This window comes from Plecotus auritus (assembly GCF_963455305.1).
Source record: "Plecotus auritus genome assembly, chromosome: 6".
In the NCBI taxonomy this organism is placed as follows: Eukaryota; Metazoa; Chordata; class Mammalia; order Chiroptera; family Vespertilionidae; genus Plecotus; species Plecotus auritus.
The window spans coordinates 176,691,720-176,709,359 of NC_137773.1; the positions used below are offsets into that span (position 1 = coordinate 176,691,720).

General features: G+C 61.6%; 1 protein-coding gene across 1 annotated transcript; it reads left to right on the forward strand.

Moving 5' to 3' along the window:
- Positions 1-6,089: 6,089 nt before the first annotated feature.
- On the forward strand, positions 6,090-11,057 carry CISH (cytokine inducible SH2 containing protein). Its single transcript, XM_080673956.1, has 3 exons — positions 6,090-6,405; positions 9,140-9,348; positions 9,565-11,057. The coding sequence occupies exons 1-3, from the start codon at positions 6,386-6,388 to the stop codon at positions 10,089-10,091; spliced, it is 756 nt and encodes a 251-aa protein (XP_080530082.1). The 5' UTR covers positions 6,090-6,385; the 3' UTR covers positions 10,092-11,057.
- Positions 11,058-17,640: the final 6,583 nt, after the last annotated feature.

The window sequence follows — 17,640 nt, forward strand, 5'->3', positions numbered from 1 at the left end:
GTTGGTTGGGGTCTCGTCCGGTGCACCGAAGGTCACGGGTTCGTTCCCCGTGGAGGCCCTTGCTTGCCCCGTGGAGGCCCTTGCTTGCAGGCAGCAGCTGATCGTTGTCTCTCTCTCTCTCTCTCTCTCTCTCTCTCTCTCTCTCCTTTCCTCCCTCGCTAAAATAAATGAAAAATAAAAACTCTCCTCCTCCCACACCCCGGTGACAGATTCTCTATTAGCTTTGTGATTTCCCCGTCCACGTGTAGGTCTGTTCTTAGGCTTCCTTACTTATTTTGAGCCAGTTTTCCCATCACAAGCCGTTAAACTCTTATTTCACCCAGGTCCTGGGTCCCAGGAGAAGCAACTTGTCTAGAGTCGCAGGGGGTGTTGCTCTCTCCTTGGACAAATCTGCTCCACACCTGCCTGTGTCCCCCGCCCCACCCCCAACCCCGAGGCTGAGGGACGAGAACCGGGCGGTTCACCTGGACTAGGCAGGTGCGACTCGGTACAGGATCCCTACGCGTGCCTCTGCTGCCATCTACAGGCCACCCGCGGGACCGCAGGTGCCGGGGCCCCTGTCCTACCCATAGGTGTCTCTGAGCTGCTCTCAGGCTTGGGGGTTAGGGACCAGCGACCTGCCCCTCCCTCACCCCCTCCCCCACCAATGCCTCAACACACAGACGCACGTGGACGCCTGGGCTTCGGGCCCAGGCTCTTCAGAGCAGCAGCTCCTAGTGAGCGGGGACCCGCTGTGTGCAGACATTGAATTGAAGGCCCTTTAAGGCTGACGGAGCCTCCTATGGTGACCTTCAAACCAGCAGGGTTCCATGAAACAGGAGGCCTGATGACAGCCTCAACTGACTGCTGAACTGTTCTTTCCGATCAGACGCTGGGTGGGTGCTCTACCTGGGCACCCAATGATCTCACTGGACTGGAAAAGCGAGGGTTGTACCCATCCCATACAGCCGACAGGACAGACACACAGACAGAGAAACCCTGAGAGGTCAAGCAGCCTGTCAGACGTCCGTAGCCCCCATGCCAACCCCAAAGAACTGCAGGGCCCAGCTCTTACCCTCAAACTAGGCTCTCCTCTTGTGTGACTCCCTGACCCCTCCCACATCCACATGTACAAACATACTCTCACACAGTTCACATGTACACACATGTCCACACATGTTTACACATATGCGCAGACACACCAGCATGCAAAAACACAGAACACACTCTCACACATATTTATGCTCAGCTGGACCCAGGACCTCTGTCCCTGGGCCCCATCTGAGAATCTGATCTGAAATCTCAGAGCCTTGGAAGAAGCCTGAGATCTGGAAGCTTCCATGGCTTGGAAGCTGGAGAAGGACCCTCCCTCTGGTTTGGGGCAGGAGAACCCGAGGCTGAGCAGAGTCCCACTCATAAGCAAAGGACCAGGCAGCTGAGGGTGGGGGCTGGGTCCTCTTCCCTGCCCAGAGCATCTCAGTGCATGCTCTAACCCAGTGATCGGCAAACTCATTAGTCCACAGAGCCAAATATCAACAGGACAACGACTGAAATTTCTTTGGAGAGCCAAATTTTTTTTTTAATATATTTTATTGACTTTTTACAGAGAGGAAGGGAGAGGAATAGAGAGTTAGAAACATCGATGAGAGAGAAACATCGATCAGCTGCCTCCTGCACACCCCCTACTGGGGATGTGCCCCGCAACCAAGTACATGCCCCTGACCGGAATCGAACCTGGGACCCTTCAGTCCGCAGGCCGACGCTCTATCCACTGAGCCACACCGGTCAGGGCGAGAGCCAAATTTTTTAAACTTAAACTTCTTCTAACGCCACTTCTTCAAAATAGACTCGCCCAGGCCGTGGTATTTTGTGGAAGAGCCACACTCAAGGGGCCAAAGAGCCGCATGTGGCTCGCGAGCCGCGGTTTGCCGATCACTGCTCTAACCTGTTTTCTACAAATGGAGTTAATGCCCAGCTGGCGTGGCTCAGGGGTTGAGCATCGACCGATGAAGCAGGAAGTCACAGTTTGATTCCCGGTCAGGGCACATGCCTGGGTTTCCAGCTTGATCCCCAGTGTGGGGTGTGCAGGAGGCATGATTCTCTCTCATCATTGATGTTTCTATCTCTCCCTCTCCCTTCCTCTATGAAATCAATAGCAATATATTTAAAAATAGATAAAAATGGAGTTAATTAGATTACAATTCCTCTAACATTTTTATAATTGTTTTCCTTAAACTGGTGTCCTTTTCCTTAAGCTTTTAAATTCCATAAGTAATCCTTATTATAAAAAACTCAAACTATGCAGAAATGACAAAAGTCAGCCGGGGCTGTGCCTCTCCCCCACAGTCTCCATAACCAATGCCAGTGCTCACACAGCACACAGTCCCCACCTGGGTCCCACACAGACAGATGTTTGCTCTTAACCCAGTGTGCTGAACCGGCACAGCCATGGGTGAACCTGGAGTGGGGGGCGCGGTGAAGGATGAAAGAAGACAGACAAGCGAATAAAGCTGGGGCCAGGGGGGACACTCCTCTCTGATGGAGAGACAGCGCCACAGCCTGCAAGCCGAGTCTTTATTTTATAGCCAGATTCCACAAGGCACAGGAAGGGCGTGGTCAAGATGTTTACAATGTTCTCTCGGGTTTCGAATCTACTCAATTACAGGCACCTGACCCAGCTTTGTTTACTTGCTGCACCTCCCGCAGCCTATATCACCCAGCCACGTGGGACCACAGGTTCGGACCATACGGTCAAGCGTACAACCATAGCCTTTGGCTCTAATTGTGCTGGGACTTGCACGTGGCTTTGCCACGAGAGGATCGTGCCCTCTCCTTAGTCCGAGGCTTGAACCTGTCCAAACGCTGTAGCCGCTCTCCACAACCCAGGAGTCAGAACACACAGTTTCTCCTCTTGCTGCTCCTGTTCCAGCGGCTGTCTGCCACAGCCACCTGCACACGGATGGGAGGACTCAGTATTGGGGACGGCTGGGCGGGGGCAGGAGTGGGTTCATGGGGGCAGACTCTGGCACACGGACCTCATGATACCTGCATGTCCGAGGGGATGGGACTGAGGCCTCTGGAACAGTTACAGTGACCAGGGTGCAGTGAGTGCCCGGGAGAGCTGAATACACACACACACACACACACACACACACACACAAAACACTAGGAGAGACTGTTCCTAGTGAGAATATAGAGACCAAATGAGCCCGACTTGAGAAAGGCACTGCTGTGCACTGTTGTGACCTATCTGGTGACTGCTCTGGGTGGGGAGGGGCAGGGGGATCCTGGGGAGCAGGGAAGGGGGGGTACCTCCAAGGGACAATCTATGTAAGCATTTGCAAGTGAAACCAGGGGAGGAATGGCCAGTGGGTGGCAGTGTGGGACCAGCCGTCAGTAGGGACACCCCAGGAGCTGCCAGGCCAGGAGAGGTGATAATGAGGTGGCCAGAGGGACCCACAGCACCTGGGGCAGGCAGGCACCGGGGGCAAAGCAGGGGCACACCACTGTTCACAACACCGGGTGAGGGGCGTAGCGCTGTCAAATGTGCAAAGGGTGGTGGCAGGGCAAACCTTTAGCTCACACACAGTCTGCATGCACGCTCCTTGATTCTGTAGGGCACCCTTTCCAGCACCAAGAGAGGAAGTGGGGAGGGGCTAGGACCCTGGGCACCACCTGCCTGCTGTGAGGTCCAGGGTACAGGGTTCTCACAGCGGGAATACACTGTGCCTCAGTTTCCTCATCTGGAAAGAGAGGACAGTAAGTAGTGGTTAGAGCAGGGGTGGGCAAACTTTTTGACTCGAGGGCCACAATGGGTTCTTAAACTGGACCGGAGGGCCGGAACAAAAGCATGGATGGAGTGTTTGTGTGAACTAATATAAATTCAAAGTAAACATCATTACATAAAAGGGTACGGTCTTTTTTTTTTATTTCAATAGTTTTATTCATTTCAAACATTTTAACAAGAAGAATGTAAACACTAATTATTATAATTTGAAACTTCAAAATATGGAGGAATCATAGCACAATAACATACCCTATATTGAAGATGGCAAAGGCAAAACAAAATTGCCTAACAAAGGAAAGGTACAAAAGCCTTTCAAATTAAACTTAAATATAATAAAATAATTTAAAACTAAAACAAATAGAAAAGAACAAAGTGTGTAAACAGTAAATTAAACATTTTCTTTAGTGCAACTTCCAAATTATGCCCGGGACGTAGATGTAGATGGCAATGTAGACTGGGTTGAAAGGTTTTTGGTCTTTAAAACATCAACTTCAGTGGGCACAGTGTTGTTGGTCTCCTTTTTAGCTAATGCTCTGATCCTGTGCTCTCCAGGGGCGTGTCTCCCTACATCACCATGATAAGGTGTCTATGCATTCCCAGGGTGATGTCGGGGGACGCGTCCGCGGGCATTACAAGGAGCCTCTGGGAGATTGAGAGGTTGTTCCTTCTACTGAATGGGCCCACTCAGAAGAAGGAGCTGCGGCCGTGTTTCCCGACGTTGCCATGTTAACACTGCTGCCGGTGAAGGAGCAGAGGGGAGAGCAAGAGAACCCTCCGCGCTTTCGGCTCCGCAGGCCGGATAGAACAGCCGAACGGGCCGGATCCGGCCCAGGGGCCGTAGTTTGCCCACGGCTGAGTTAGACAATGAAATGAGGCTGGAAATTACTGAGTGCCTGGCATGTAGGAAGCGTTCAGTAAAGTAGTTACAGTTAGAGAGAACGGATGGAGCCTTGGGGTAGAGAGCTTGGGGATTTGGCCCCGTAGAAACCAAGGTTCATATCCTAGCTCTGCTGCTTAGCAGCTGTGATGTCCCTTTGTCTTTATAGTGAGGGGACAGTAGACGGTTCCCATTGAAATACTGCCTTACCCAGGGGCCCCATGCTGGGCTCTCCAGGTGCCCCAGCCATCAGAGTGGGTGACCTGAGCTCCTCTTCTTCCCCGGGAACCTGGGGCATACACTGGAGGGGGGGGGGGTGGAGGGGGAGGTGAGGAGGGTGGACCCTGCCACTTCTCCAGTTCTCTCACCTTCTGGCCTAAGGGCTTGGAGGAGGTGTGCACAGTCCTACGTCTTTCACAATGCTCCTTGGTGAGTCCAGGCAACTGGGAAAAGGTGGAGAAGGTCACAGGTCGGCGTGTGAGTTCAGGATTCAGAGTCGGGATCAAACTCCCACCCTCTTACTGCCTAGCAAGGCGTTTTGTTCCCTGGGGCTCGGTCTTCTGGTCTGCAAAATGGGGGCAATACCAGCTGTTGAGGATCAAACTTAGCTCCACGTGGATGGAATTGGATCGGGTATCATGCTCCATCCCTCTACCCTCATCCCCCTCCCTCCGTTAAACTCCGGCTGTTTGCAGCTCCAGGTCTCACTTCCGCATTTTTGGAGACCCACCAGCCCGGAGACACAGTGGACTGTCCTGTGTGGTCGGCTGGGGGGCTGACCATCCCTGCCTGCCTCCCCGGATGGGTCGTCACTTCTTCCCTGATTGGCGGGCGGGCCAGGGGCCAGCATGGGCGGAGACTGGATGGCCTTGCAGGTGCAAAAGGCTCGGACGTGTTCCTTCTCCCTGAACTTTCCAGAGAACGTCCTTGCCCGGATCCTTTCGGCTATGACAGCCACCCCTGCGGATCTGCTTGGATCTGGGGCTCCCCTCCGCACCCTTCCTCCCCCCCCCCCCCCCCGCGCCCCGTCATATCCCTCTCCAAACCCCACCCCTGCCACTCACCTCCCCACACCACCCTACACCCAGAGTCCGGGGGTCCAAGAGGCGCTTGCACACCAGGCGGACGGCCTAGGAGGCCTGGGACCCCCCACCCCCCCCGTCCCACGCGCTGCCATCTACAAAGAAACTTCAGCGAAGTGAAGTGCACGAAGGAAATCCGGCTCGCGTCGGCAGAGCGCGGCCCCTCCCTGGCCTTCTCCAAATCGGGTCTTTCCCAGCCTTTCTCCAGGTCAAGTTCAAGCCCGCAGTGCGCGTCAGCTTCCGTCACTGACTCCACCCCCTGCGCTACGATAGGTCGGCGCTCGGGGCCCCACCTCCTTTTCCTGGAAAGTTCTTGGAAATTTTTCAAAGGTGTTTCCTTCGGAGGCCCCACGGCCCCAGACGCGGAGTCTGCGCCCCCGCCCGCCCGCGCCCCTCGGCGGCCCAGCGGCGCGGTCCGCGGTTCTAGGAAGACGTCGCTTCCGGGAAGGGCTGGGACGCGGAGGACAAAAGATTAGGCGCCTCGCCCCGCCTCGCCCTCCCGGCCCGCCCCCCGCGCCCTCTCGGCCCGCCCGCGCCGGCGCCTCCCAGTCCGCTCCCGCCGCCCGTGCGCCCCGGTTGCCAGCCCGAGAGCTCGCTCTGCGCTCACGCGCCTCCCTCCAGCCGAGCCCAGGTCCGGGCTGCCGCCGCCGCTGCCGGGACATGGTCCTCTGCGTCCAGGGGTGAGTAGGCGCAGCTCTCCGCCCCACCCGGCCTCCTCGCCCGCCCGGGACGCCGGAGAGCACCGGCCGCGTGCTAGCCGCCGGAGAGGAGGGCTTGGCGGGTTGGAGATGACCGAGAGCGCAAGGACGTGGGGAGTGCCAACAAGGGACGGTGACCACGCCACCGCCACTGTAGGAGAGTTGGGGGTCGGCTGGCGTCGGGGGCACACAGGTGTGCTTAGCCTGGGTTCTGGGGTCCCTGGGTCACCATGGCAGCACATCCTCCTGCCCGGACCCCCCTGGGCCCAGAGCGTGCTCCTCGCCTGCCGTCCTGGGCCTGCTGCGGACTTGGGCCAGCCGCCCCGCTCTGTCCGGCCGTCCCGCTCCTGCCACGGGCTAGCAGTAGGCTCTTCTTGGGAAGCAGCCTGAGATCCGTGGCTCTCCTCAAGCTGGCATTTGCCAACCAGCAGTTCTTGGGAGAAACTGGCTTGGGCCTGGTCCTGTCTGGCCCCCCCCCACCCCACCATTGCTTCACCGCTCCTCACAGCCCAGTCTAGGATCCTGCCTCCCTTCTCCAAGTTTCCCAAAGACTTGGGGTGGTAGGGGCTGATAAGACAGCCTTGGCCTGGGCGGGGCATTCCTGGCACATTCCTGCCATTCCTTCCCAACGCCCAGACCCTCAGTATCACCTTCAGCCAGGGGTCTGCCGCTCCCCAGACTGACCCGGCCGCTCAGAGAACCGCGGGGAGAGCCGGTGGCCCAGGGTGCTGGTGTCAGAACTGGGTGGTACCGGGTGAGGCAGGGTGCCAGGTGGGGCCAGGCTGATGTGCCCCTTGCCCTTGCTCGGAGCGGAGCGGGCGGTCCTGTTTCCATGAGGAACCTGGAGGTGCCAGGAAGAATGTACTTCTCTACTCCCCCCTGCCTGTCTCCGGCACCTCTCTCCCTCCTCCCTGAATTCTGGGACTCCTGGACACCTCGCCGCCCCCCACCCTGCCTTCCTCAGCTCCCCCCAGTTCTAGGGTCCACACTCTCTTTCACTTTGCTTCAGCTGAAACTCAGGGCCAGAGGTGGGAGCAAGACTTGAAGACCTCCATGCACACAGGCATAGCCAGCCAGGCCCTCCTGGGGAGGGAGCAGCAATTCCCAACTGTAGGCTTGGGCTGCCACTTTTTGGAGGGGTCCCCCCTCAGGGCTGTTTGCCCCATGGGCATGTGTCCCCAGGCGGGACTCCCGGGCCGGGTGGGCTCCACAGCAGGCACACGGATAGGCCGCCCACACCCGGAACACACCGGCCACCACCCCTGCCATGCCAATGCCACAGCCATGGGCACACCCCTCCCCAGACACACAGTCACTCACCAGAAACTTGTGGGCCCAACACAGCCGTGCCCACACCCACATGCGCCTGGTAAGTTGTCTAGACGTGGCCGCCCCCAGAGGCTCCGGCCTGACTGGCTAGCCGCCCGCAGTGCTGGCAGATCCTGGGCCTGAGCTGAGCGCGGAGGCCCGGCGGGCAGGCCCCCAGCCAGGGCCTGGGAACACGGCCTCCGGCTCCCTGCGTGGGACTCCAGGTCCCCAGGGTGCAGCCGGGGGGCAAGTATCAGGCAGGCTGGGGTGTGCCAGGGCCCTGTGGCTCCCTGTGCTCGTGGGTGCTTGGGGCCTTGTTTGTTAGTTTCCGAAGGGTCACCTCTAACCTTCACTGTTGGAGGTGCCCCTCTGCTGGCTGGTGGCTGGCTCCTGCCCCCCTCTTCCTGCCGCCGGGCGGCATCTGGCACCGTTTCCCCTGCTGTCACCTCTGCCTGGAGGGCCTTCCCTACTCCTTCCTGTGGCCTGACTCCCCGAGACACTCTGGGCGTTATGACTCGGTTATAAGTTCTCCCTGAGGGTCCGGCCTGTGGTTTCGTTTCTTGGACCAGCCGGGGACCAGACCCGGCGCTGAGGCCTAGGGGTGCTGTATGTGAGCCGTGAGGGTGGGCCAGCTGTCCCTTCCTCGGGACCCAGGGCCGTGCCCCTCACTCCCAGGACGCCCGGCCATCGTGCTGGGCTCAGGTTGGGGCTGGCCAGCCCAGGATATGCTGTGGCCGGAGAATCGGTCGGGGCTGCGCGGGCCCTTCATGGCGGGGGCGGGAACGGTTCTAGCGAAGAGCCAGGTTTGCGTAGAATCCCAGAGCCTGGTGGGGCTGGCGGCCAGGGTGGGACCAGAGGGGGGCAGGAGCTCATGTTGATGGGAGGCGGGACTTGCCAGTGCCTTAGAGACCACTGCCCCCCTGGACCCTCAGCCGGGAGGAGCAGGGAGCAGGACAGGACGATGCCCAGTGTGGACCTAGGTCCCTCCCACGGCTCAGCCAGGCCATTTCATCAGCCACCTCAGCCAGGCGGACACCAGTGTGAGGGGCCTTTGCACTGAATCCGGTCAGTGTGGTGGGGAGCCAGCTGGCCACTGGGAGTTAGAAATGCGCGCAGGGAATGGTGTGTGGCTTCGAATGGGCCACAGAGAGAACAACGGTTTCCTGTCCCACAGATGCAGGAGAGCAGAGGCGTCTTTCAAGAGAACCCACATGCAGTGCAGGGGGAACAGTCCAGGGGGATTCTGTGATGATAGTGGCCAAGTGGGTGCCAGACTCATTGAGCCCGGGGCTGGGCAGAGGGGAGGCTGAGGGTCACAGTGAGATGGACTGGACAGGGTCCAGTTTGTGGATCGTTGGACGTGGGGAGAGTGCAGGGCTTCCACTCACTGCCCACCCCTCCCTTCTAGACCTTGTCCTTCGCTGGCTCCGGAGCGGATCGGGCAGCGGCCCCGGTGGGCCCAGCCTGAGCCAGTGATGCAGCCGTTGCCTGCTGGGCCCTTCCCAGAGGAGGTGGCAGAGCAGGCCCCGGCCCAGCCAGAGAGCGAGCCCAAGGTGCTAGACCCGGAGGAGGACCTGCTGTGCATAGCCAAGACCTTCTCCTACCTGCGGGAGTCGGGTAAGTCCGGAGCGGCCGGCTTTTTCCTGGCCAAGCTGAAAGGAAGCTCAGCTCCCCGGCAGCGTGATTGGAGAGGCATAGCCCTGCCCCGGAGATGGGGGGTACGGCCCTCCCCAGGGAAGCGTGAAGGGGAGACAGAGTCCTGCCCTCCTGGTTTGGTGCCCCCAGATCATTTCCACTGTGACCAACCTCTCGCCCCCGCCTCCACTTGCCTAGGCTGGTACTGGGGCTCCATCACGGCCAGCGAGGCCCGGCAACACCTGCAGAAGATGCCCGAGGGCACGTTCCTCGTCCGGGACAGCACTCACCCCAGCTACCTGTTCACGCTGTCCGTCAAAACCACCCGTGGCCCCACCAACGTGCGCATCGAGTACGCCGACTCCAGCTTCCGCCTGGACTCCAACTGCCTGTCCAGGCCGCGCATCCTGGCCTTCCCGGACGTGGTCAGCCTCGTGCAGCACTACGTGGCCTCCTGTGCCACTGACAGCCGAAGCGACAGCCCGGACCCCGCGCCCAGCCCGGCCCCGCCTGTCCCCAAGGAAGAGGGGGACCCCGCGCTGCCCGCCCCCGCGGCCACGGCTGTGCACCTGAAGCTGGTGCAGCCCTTCGTGCACCGGAGCCGCGCGCCCAGCCTGCAGCACCTGTGCCGCCTGGCCATCCACCGCCTGGTGGCCGACGTGGACTGCCTGCCGCTGCCCCGGCGCATGGCCGACTACCTCCGCCAGTACCCCTTCCAGCTCTGACCCCGTCCTCCGGAGGGGACACCGGCCCCGCTGGACTCAGGCTGTCGCTGTCCCTCCTCTGGTCACCCCGGTGCCCATGTGCTCCTGGCAGCTGGACCTGGGAGAGCCCGCAGGAGCCAGGCTGGGGGGCGAGGAGCAGCGGGGAGTGTCACACAACTTGGAGGTCGCGCCCCCAGCTCCCATGTGGCTCCTGGTGGCAAGCCACGTGTCAGAGGAGAGGGAGCCGGGCAGGCCCCGGCTCACCCTGTGGGCAGGGCCGGGCCCACTCACCTGCTGCGCAGCCTCCTGAGCCCCACAGACTTTGCCTTGGACTTTGCAGGGCTCTCCGTCCGCAGGGGAGGGGGCGGGCCCCTCCTCCCAGCCCGACTCTCAGGGAGGGTGGCGGCCAGAGGAAGGGAGGGGGACCGTGACGTCCCCTGGTGGGGAGCAGGCCAGGCTGGGCCGCGCAGTTACACGTATTTATTTATTTATTCTCCTGGGGCTGGCCTCAGGGTGGGCCAGCCCCGCCTCTCTGCCCTGAGCCCCCAGAGCCCCGGGGACCCTAGCTCCACCCAGCTTCTCTGCTCCTCCGACTCCCCGCCTGAGGGTGTGTCCACCCTGTCTCCCCCAGCCCTGCCGGGGAGGCGGGCGAATGGACAAGAACATGGAACCAAAGCTTCAGCACCCAGCGGAGCCTGACAGCCCCCCCACCCCCCGCGCCCCAGGGCAGAGCCCTGTGTCCTTAGAGCTGGTCTCACTGGCTGCTGCTCTGCTGGCCGCTGCCGCCGCCCCGCTGACCTTGCTTCCCCCCAGGAAGGGCCTGCCTGGCCCCTGAGAGAGCGAAAGAAACGCGCATCTGAGAAGACTTTATAAAATAATTACTATAACAAAAACAAAAACTCACAGTTTGGTAGTCTCTTTCCTCCCACTGATTTTTCTATGATGGCAATAAAGCTGTTCCTTTGTCTGTGGGGCCTCTTCCGAGTCTACACTGATTGTTCCCCTTGATCTTGTTATCATCATCCCCACTCCCGTCTGGGTCATCCAAGGCTCAGGGACCTGCTGTGGCTGAGCGGCTGGCCAGGGGCCCATGGGAGCGTGGGGGGCAGGGCAGCTTGATCCTCTCAGCCCCTTGTTCCCGGGAGGATGAGGTGGGAGGGAAGGCCGCTGCCAGGGCAGGGGTGGCAGAGGAGCGCCAGGCCCGAGATGTGCCAACAGGAGAGGCCAATTGGATTAAAAGGGGAGGCTCAGGGGGGTGGGTGCACTGGACCACTCCTGGGCGCAGTGTCTTTTGAGATGAGGAGGCCAATAGCCAGAGAAGCCCTGGCCGGTCACTGGGGAGTGCGGGGGCGGCGGGGGGGGGGGCACTGGGTGTGACTGGACAGCTCACTGCCGCCCACAGGAGGCTGCGGGGGGAGGAGCATCCTGTGCGCTGGGGCAGCTGGTGGCGTGGGGGATAGTGGCCAGTGAGCTGACAGGCAGGGTCTGGCCTGGGGGGGGGGGGGCAGGTGGAGTTGGGGGACCCTCTCCTCGCACTCAGGGTCCTGCACCCCAAAGCGGGTAGGAGAGCAGCGAAAACGCGTTGTCTGGAGGCCTGACCTGGGAACCCTCCGCAGTCCCACTGTGTGCTGACGTTTGCTTGTTACCTCATGGAACAGCTCCTCACCCCCCCAACCCCCCCCCACCCCCGCGTGCACAGCCTTCGCGCCCTTATTTGAGAAGCAGCGCTCGCTGGCCCGCCCGTTCCCTTGGCCTTCAGACCATGGGCCGTCACAGAGAGCAGCGGCCGGTGCTGGCAGATGAGAGCCGGGCGGTGTGAGGGTGACCAGGAGGCAGGACAGGATAAGGAGCAAGCGCCTGGGGTGAAGCACGAGCTGGTTGGTGCAAGTGAGCAGGAAGTGGGTCGGGCCGCCTTTCCTGGGAGCGGGGCCCGGTGGGGTGCCAGCTCTGTTGCTGGCAACAGGGCCTGATACCACGCCTCCTCCGGTCGCCAGGGCTCTGCGGGGGATGGTAAAGCTCCTCATTGCTTCAGCCTGGGTCTCAGAGCCTTAGGGACTCCCAGAATGCCTGTGAGGACCTCTCTGTCTGCCCCACCCCAGACCTGAGTCACCCCGGGGGCAGGTAGCAGAGACAGGGTGGCCAAAGGCAGGCTGGTCCCCGCCTGGCACGGTGGCCGGGACGGATAGCTGCTGTGGCCGGAGGAAGCCCGGCAGCTTCATGGCCAACGGAGGGGAGATATCAGTGGACAGGGGGCTTGCACGTTGCTCAGAGCTCACCACAACCCTGGGCGTGGGCCTACACGTACCCGCCCCCACACTGAAGGAACTGAGGCCCAGAGGGGCGAGTGGCTGGCTGAGGGCACGAGGGGGGACGTCCCGGCTGCCCATGCGCCCCTGGACTGCTACAGGAAGTGACAAGGCCCGGCCGCTTCGGTCAGGCTGCTCCTGGGTGCTGCGTTCACGCCCTGAGCCCCTCCTTGCTAAGGTCTCTGGAGCCATCGGCCTGGCCAGCAGGGCCCTATCCCCTCACCTTTGCCTCCACTCAAACCAGGGTCCAGCTCTGGCCTGGGGAGGGGCTATCAGCTATTTTTAACCTCCAGTATTTTTCTGTTTTAATCTTATTTTCTTTTAAAAAGAATATATTTTTTTATTGATTTCAGAGAGGAAGGGAGAGGGAGAAACATCAACGATGAGAGAGAATCATGGATCGGCTGCCTCCTGCACGCCCCCCACGGGGGGTTGAGCCTCCAACCCGGGCATGTGCCCCCGACTCATGGGAATCGAACTGTGACCTCCTGCTTCATAGGTTGATGCTCAGCCAGGAGCCACGCCGGCCGAGCTGACCTTCTGTACATGTTTCCTATCAGGGAAGTGAGTGATGCCTAGAACAGGGACAGTGGAGGGTGTGCCATCTGGTCTCAGACCCAAGACAGAGACTCAGCCTAACAGATGCCCAGAATCCTGCCGTCAGCGCCCCAGCCCGGGCGGCCTGGAGGCAGAGGGCGCAGCCTGCCAGCGCCCGCCAGGGAGAAAGAGGGGCTGGCTGGCGGGTGCCCCGGGCCGGGCACAACATACAGCAGAAACTGATGGCAGCTCTTCACCAATCACGTCCTTTACCAGCGCGCAGGCTCCCTGGGTACCCCCTGAGCCAGACACCACCTGGGCCCGAGGACACAGCGGGAGCTAGATGGACACGGCGTCCATCTGGGGGGCTCGTGGGCTGGTGGGCGGGAGACAATAAACGAGGGAACGAATGCGCACTCGGGACCAGTTCTGAGGGTAGCAAAGCAGCAGAGCACGGGGCAGAGTGGCTTTGGGGGGACACGGCTGCAGGTGAGAGGCTCGGGGAAGCTCTGCAGCAGGTGGCACGGAGCGTGGACACCTGTGCAAAGAGCAGGAGCTGGCTGTGCCCACAATCAGGGCGAGGACATCCGGGGGTGGGGGCAGGAGCTGCCGGGCAATCCTCTTCAGGGCTGGGCCTGTCAGCCGGGTGGGGTGGCCCCGGGGGGTCTGGGGACAGGACGCCCACAGAAGCTGAGGCGTGTGGGCTATGGCAGGCGGGGGTGGCGGAGTGGTGGGGGGGGGGCGAGGGCGGCGTGGGGCTCCTGGTCGGGGCTCCTGTCTCGCTTACAGATGAAGCGGGAAGGCTCCGAGAGCGGTGGTCACACAGCCTGTGAGGGGCAGAGCCAGGGTGCAAAGCCTTGGCACCCACAGGTGCTGAGGGCATGAGAAGGGGTGGGGCGATCCTGGAGGGCTTTCTGGAGGAGGGAGCAGGGCTAGGGCTGGACGCTGGGCCCTGGAGGATTCCGCCCAGCCGTGGGGAGGTGGGACTGGAGATGGGTCCTTATGCTGTGCCTTCCTGGACTCACCACCCTCCTCTGGACCGACTTTGGGGACAGAGATGCCAGTAGGGCATGGGACGTTTCACCCTGAGCACTGAGTGTCCTAACGTCCCCTGAGTCACCTGGCCCTGGCCCCGGCCCCTGGGCCTGGCCTTGCAGCTGCCAACTGAGCAGATCTTGCTGGGCCGGGGCCACCTCAGGTGTGAGTGGGGCGGGGCCGTGGCCGGCTGGCTCCCCTCAGGGAGACCCTCCCACCTGCACAGCGGCCCACAGTGACGCGAGGGGCAGGGGGCCTGACATGAGCCAGAAAGAAGGCGGAGGATTCTGGGAGCTCCCAGCGGCCCCCTTCCTCCCGGAGCCGGAGCCGGAGGCAGAAGCCAGCGCAGGCCTGGCATCTCTTTCACACCAACCCGTTGGGCCAGTTTCTGGAGAGCAGGCCGAGCTTTGCCAGAAATCAGTGCCTCTCACCACCCCCACTGCCGGGGGCGGGTCCCAGGCGGGGGCTCCTGTGTCTCCAAGACGAGGTGGAGGAGGCGCTGGAGGTTCAGTCCTCCTCACACATCCCCACGCCCTGGTTTCACTCCCACCTCCCTCCAGCCTGGACTGGGCGCCAAGCCCTTGGTTCTGGGTGTTTCCCCTCAGTCTCACGAACTCAGACGATTCCTTGGCTGTGAAACAGGGAGCGAGACCACCTCTCCCCAGGGGCCGCGGGGCCCAGGGCCATCGTGCTCGGGAGATAAGCCCTGAGCGTAGCCCTCTGAGGTTCAGTGTGGCAGCTGCTGCAGCTTCATTAGCCCTTGGCCATTTGTGGGTGTGTTTTTTATATATGTACGTTATTGATTTCAGAGCAGGAGAGATAGAGACATCAATGATGAGAGAGAATCATTGGTCAGCTGCCTCCTGCACGCCCCCTACTGGGGATCAAGCCCGCAACCAGGGCATGTGCCTTGACTGGGAATCGAACCCGGGACCCTTCGGACCCCAGGCTGACGCTCTATCCACTGAACCACACCAGCTAGGGCTCCCTGGTCCTTCTGTTTTAATCGCATTGGAGAGGGGGCCTGGAAAGGTGCTGATGTCCCCTGAGGCCCCCGCGGGGGCTGCGGGGTGGTGGGGGCTGCCAGGGAGCTGGGCAGGAACTGCCTGGGCCTCTAAGCGGCCCCTTCCCCGTCAGCCCTGCTGCTGCCTCCATGCCCAGCCCCCACCCTCAGGCATCACTTGCCACCCGTGGCCTTGGGTTCCAGTCCTGGTGCATAGACACTTTGGTTTGTTTGTTGTCTGTGTGGGCTGGGGTGGAGGCGAGGCCAGCCCAACCTTCTAGCAACTTCTTTTCCGGCTCCAGTAGAGACTAGGCCATCTACTACCCTTGCCTGGACCCAGGTGTGGGGCTCCCTCTGGCCTGGCACTTGCCCACCCCTCAGTGGTCCGTGCCTGCACAGGAGAGTCACAGGTGAGGGAGGTGAGCTGGGCAGGTGCCTCGGGTCTGTTCCATTTCAAAGATGCAGCCCTGAGACCCGGAGCAAACGTAGCTCTCCGTAGTCACCAGGGCAGGGCGGGCCTTGGGGCTTAGTCCCAGGCCAGAGAGCTCGTGCCCTCACCCTAGCACTCGGAACTGCTGCCCGCTGCCCGCTGCCTGCTATCCACTGCCCGCTATCCGCTGCCCGCTGCCCGCTGCCCGCTGCCTGCTATCCGCTGCCTGCTGCCTGCTATCCGCTGCCTGCTATCCGCTGCCTGCTATCCACTGCCTGCTATCCGCTGCCTGCTATCCACTGCCCGCTGCCTGCTATCCACTGCCTGCTATCCACTGCCTGCTATCCACTGCCTGCTGCCTGCTATCCGCTGCCTGCTATCCGCTGCCTGCTATCCGCTGCCTGCTATCCGCTGCCTGCTATCCGCTGCCCGCTGCCTGCTATCCGCTGCCCGCTATCCGCTGCCCGCTGCCCGCTATCCGCTGCCTGCTATCCGCTGCCTGCTATCCGCTGCCTGCTATCCGCTGCCCGCTGCCTGCTATCCGCTGCCCACTGCCTGCTATCCGCTGCCCGCTGCCCGCTATCCGCTGCCCGCTGCCTGCTATCCGCTGCCTGCTATCCGCTGCCCGCTGCCCGCTATCCGCTGCCCGCTGCCTGCTATCCGCTGCCCGCTGCCCGCTATCCGCTGCCCGCTGCCTGCTATCCGCTGCCTGCTATCCGCTGCCTGCTATCCGCTGCCCGCTGCCCGCTGCCTGCTATCCGCTGCCCGCTGCCTGCTATCCGCTGCCCGCTGCCCGCTATCCGCTGCCCGCTGCCCGCTATCCGCTGCCCGCTGCCTGCTATCCGCTGCCTGCTATCCGCTGCCTGCTATCCACTGCCCGCTATCCACTGCCCGCTGCCCGCTATCCGCTGCCCGCTATCCGCTGCCTGCTATCCGCTGCCCACTATCCGCTGCCCACTATCCGCTGCCCGCTATCCGCTGCCCGCTATCCGCTGCCCGCTATCCGCTGCCCGCTGCCCGCTGCCCGCTGCCCACTGCCCGCTGCCTGCTATCCGCTGCCCGCTGCCCGCTGCCCGCTGCCCGCTGCCCGCTGCCCGCTGCCTGCTATCCGCTGCCCGCTGCCCGCTGCCCGCTGCCCGCTGCCTGCTATCCACTGCCCGCTGCCCGCTGCCCGCTGCCCGCTGCCCGCTGCCCGCTGCCTGCTATCCACTGCCCGCTGCCCGCTGCCCGCTGCCCGCTGCCCGCTGCCTGCTATCCGCTGCCCGCTGCCTGCTATCCGCTGCCCGCTGCCCGCTGCCCGCTGCCCGCTGCCTGGCGATGTGAACGGCCTGGTCCATGGCCACCCAGACTCCTAGTGTCCAGACCTGGACTCTTCACTGCCCCAGACACACCTCGCCCTCTGCCGTCTTGGAGACAAGCCCACATTCATTCCTGGCCTGTGGATCTCACGTCCATGCCCTGGTCCCTCCCGGCTGCCCTCCGGCCGCTGCCCTGCTGTCTTGCCCAGATGCAGCCTTATCACCTCTCGCTCGCCTGGCTGGACCCTCCTCACGGCCTCCTCATCAGCCCTACTGCCGTCTCCAGCGTGAGCTGCTTCCAAACCAACCTTGCCCCGCCTTCCCCTTAGCATGTCCAGGGCTTTTCCCGTGCCCTGCCTTCCCCTTAGCATGTCCAGGGCTTTTCCCGTGCCCTGCCTTCCCCTTAGCATGTCCAGGGCTTTTCCCATGCCCTGCCCGTGCCTCCCCCGGGGCCCAGCACAGGGCTTTCCAAGCTGCCCAGCCATTCTGTTCGCTTCCCTGCAAAGAGTCCCCGCGCTGTCATTCGACCTGGATAGCCTGCTTCCTCAGTTCTGCCAGGGAAAACTCTTACTCACCCTTCAAAGCCCAACCCAAATGCTCCTTTTCTAAGAAGACTTCCCTAACTTCCCCAGCTGTTAGTCATGCCTGCCTTAGGTGGCCCACTGCATGCTGGGAATCTCCCTGAAGCTGGAGTTTTCCCAGGTTCTCCAGTCTCGGGGGAGAAAACGTACTTCCCATTCATATTAAAACAGCCATTCTTTGGTTTCTTGTGAAATCAATCTCTCTCTCTCTTCACACACACACACACACACACACACTGTGCTGCCCATGGAAGTCCCCTGGGGGTGTCTTTGTCAGCCAAGTGGGAAGAAAGAACACAGGCAGGGTTCAGCCCCTCCAAAAGCGCTCTGGGGCCTCAGGCAAACCGTTTCACCTCCTAGAGCCTCAGTTTCCCCATTTG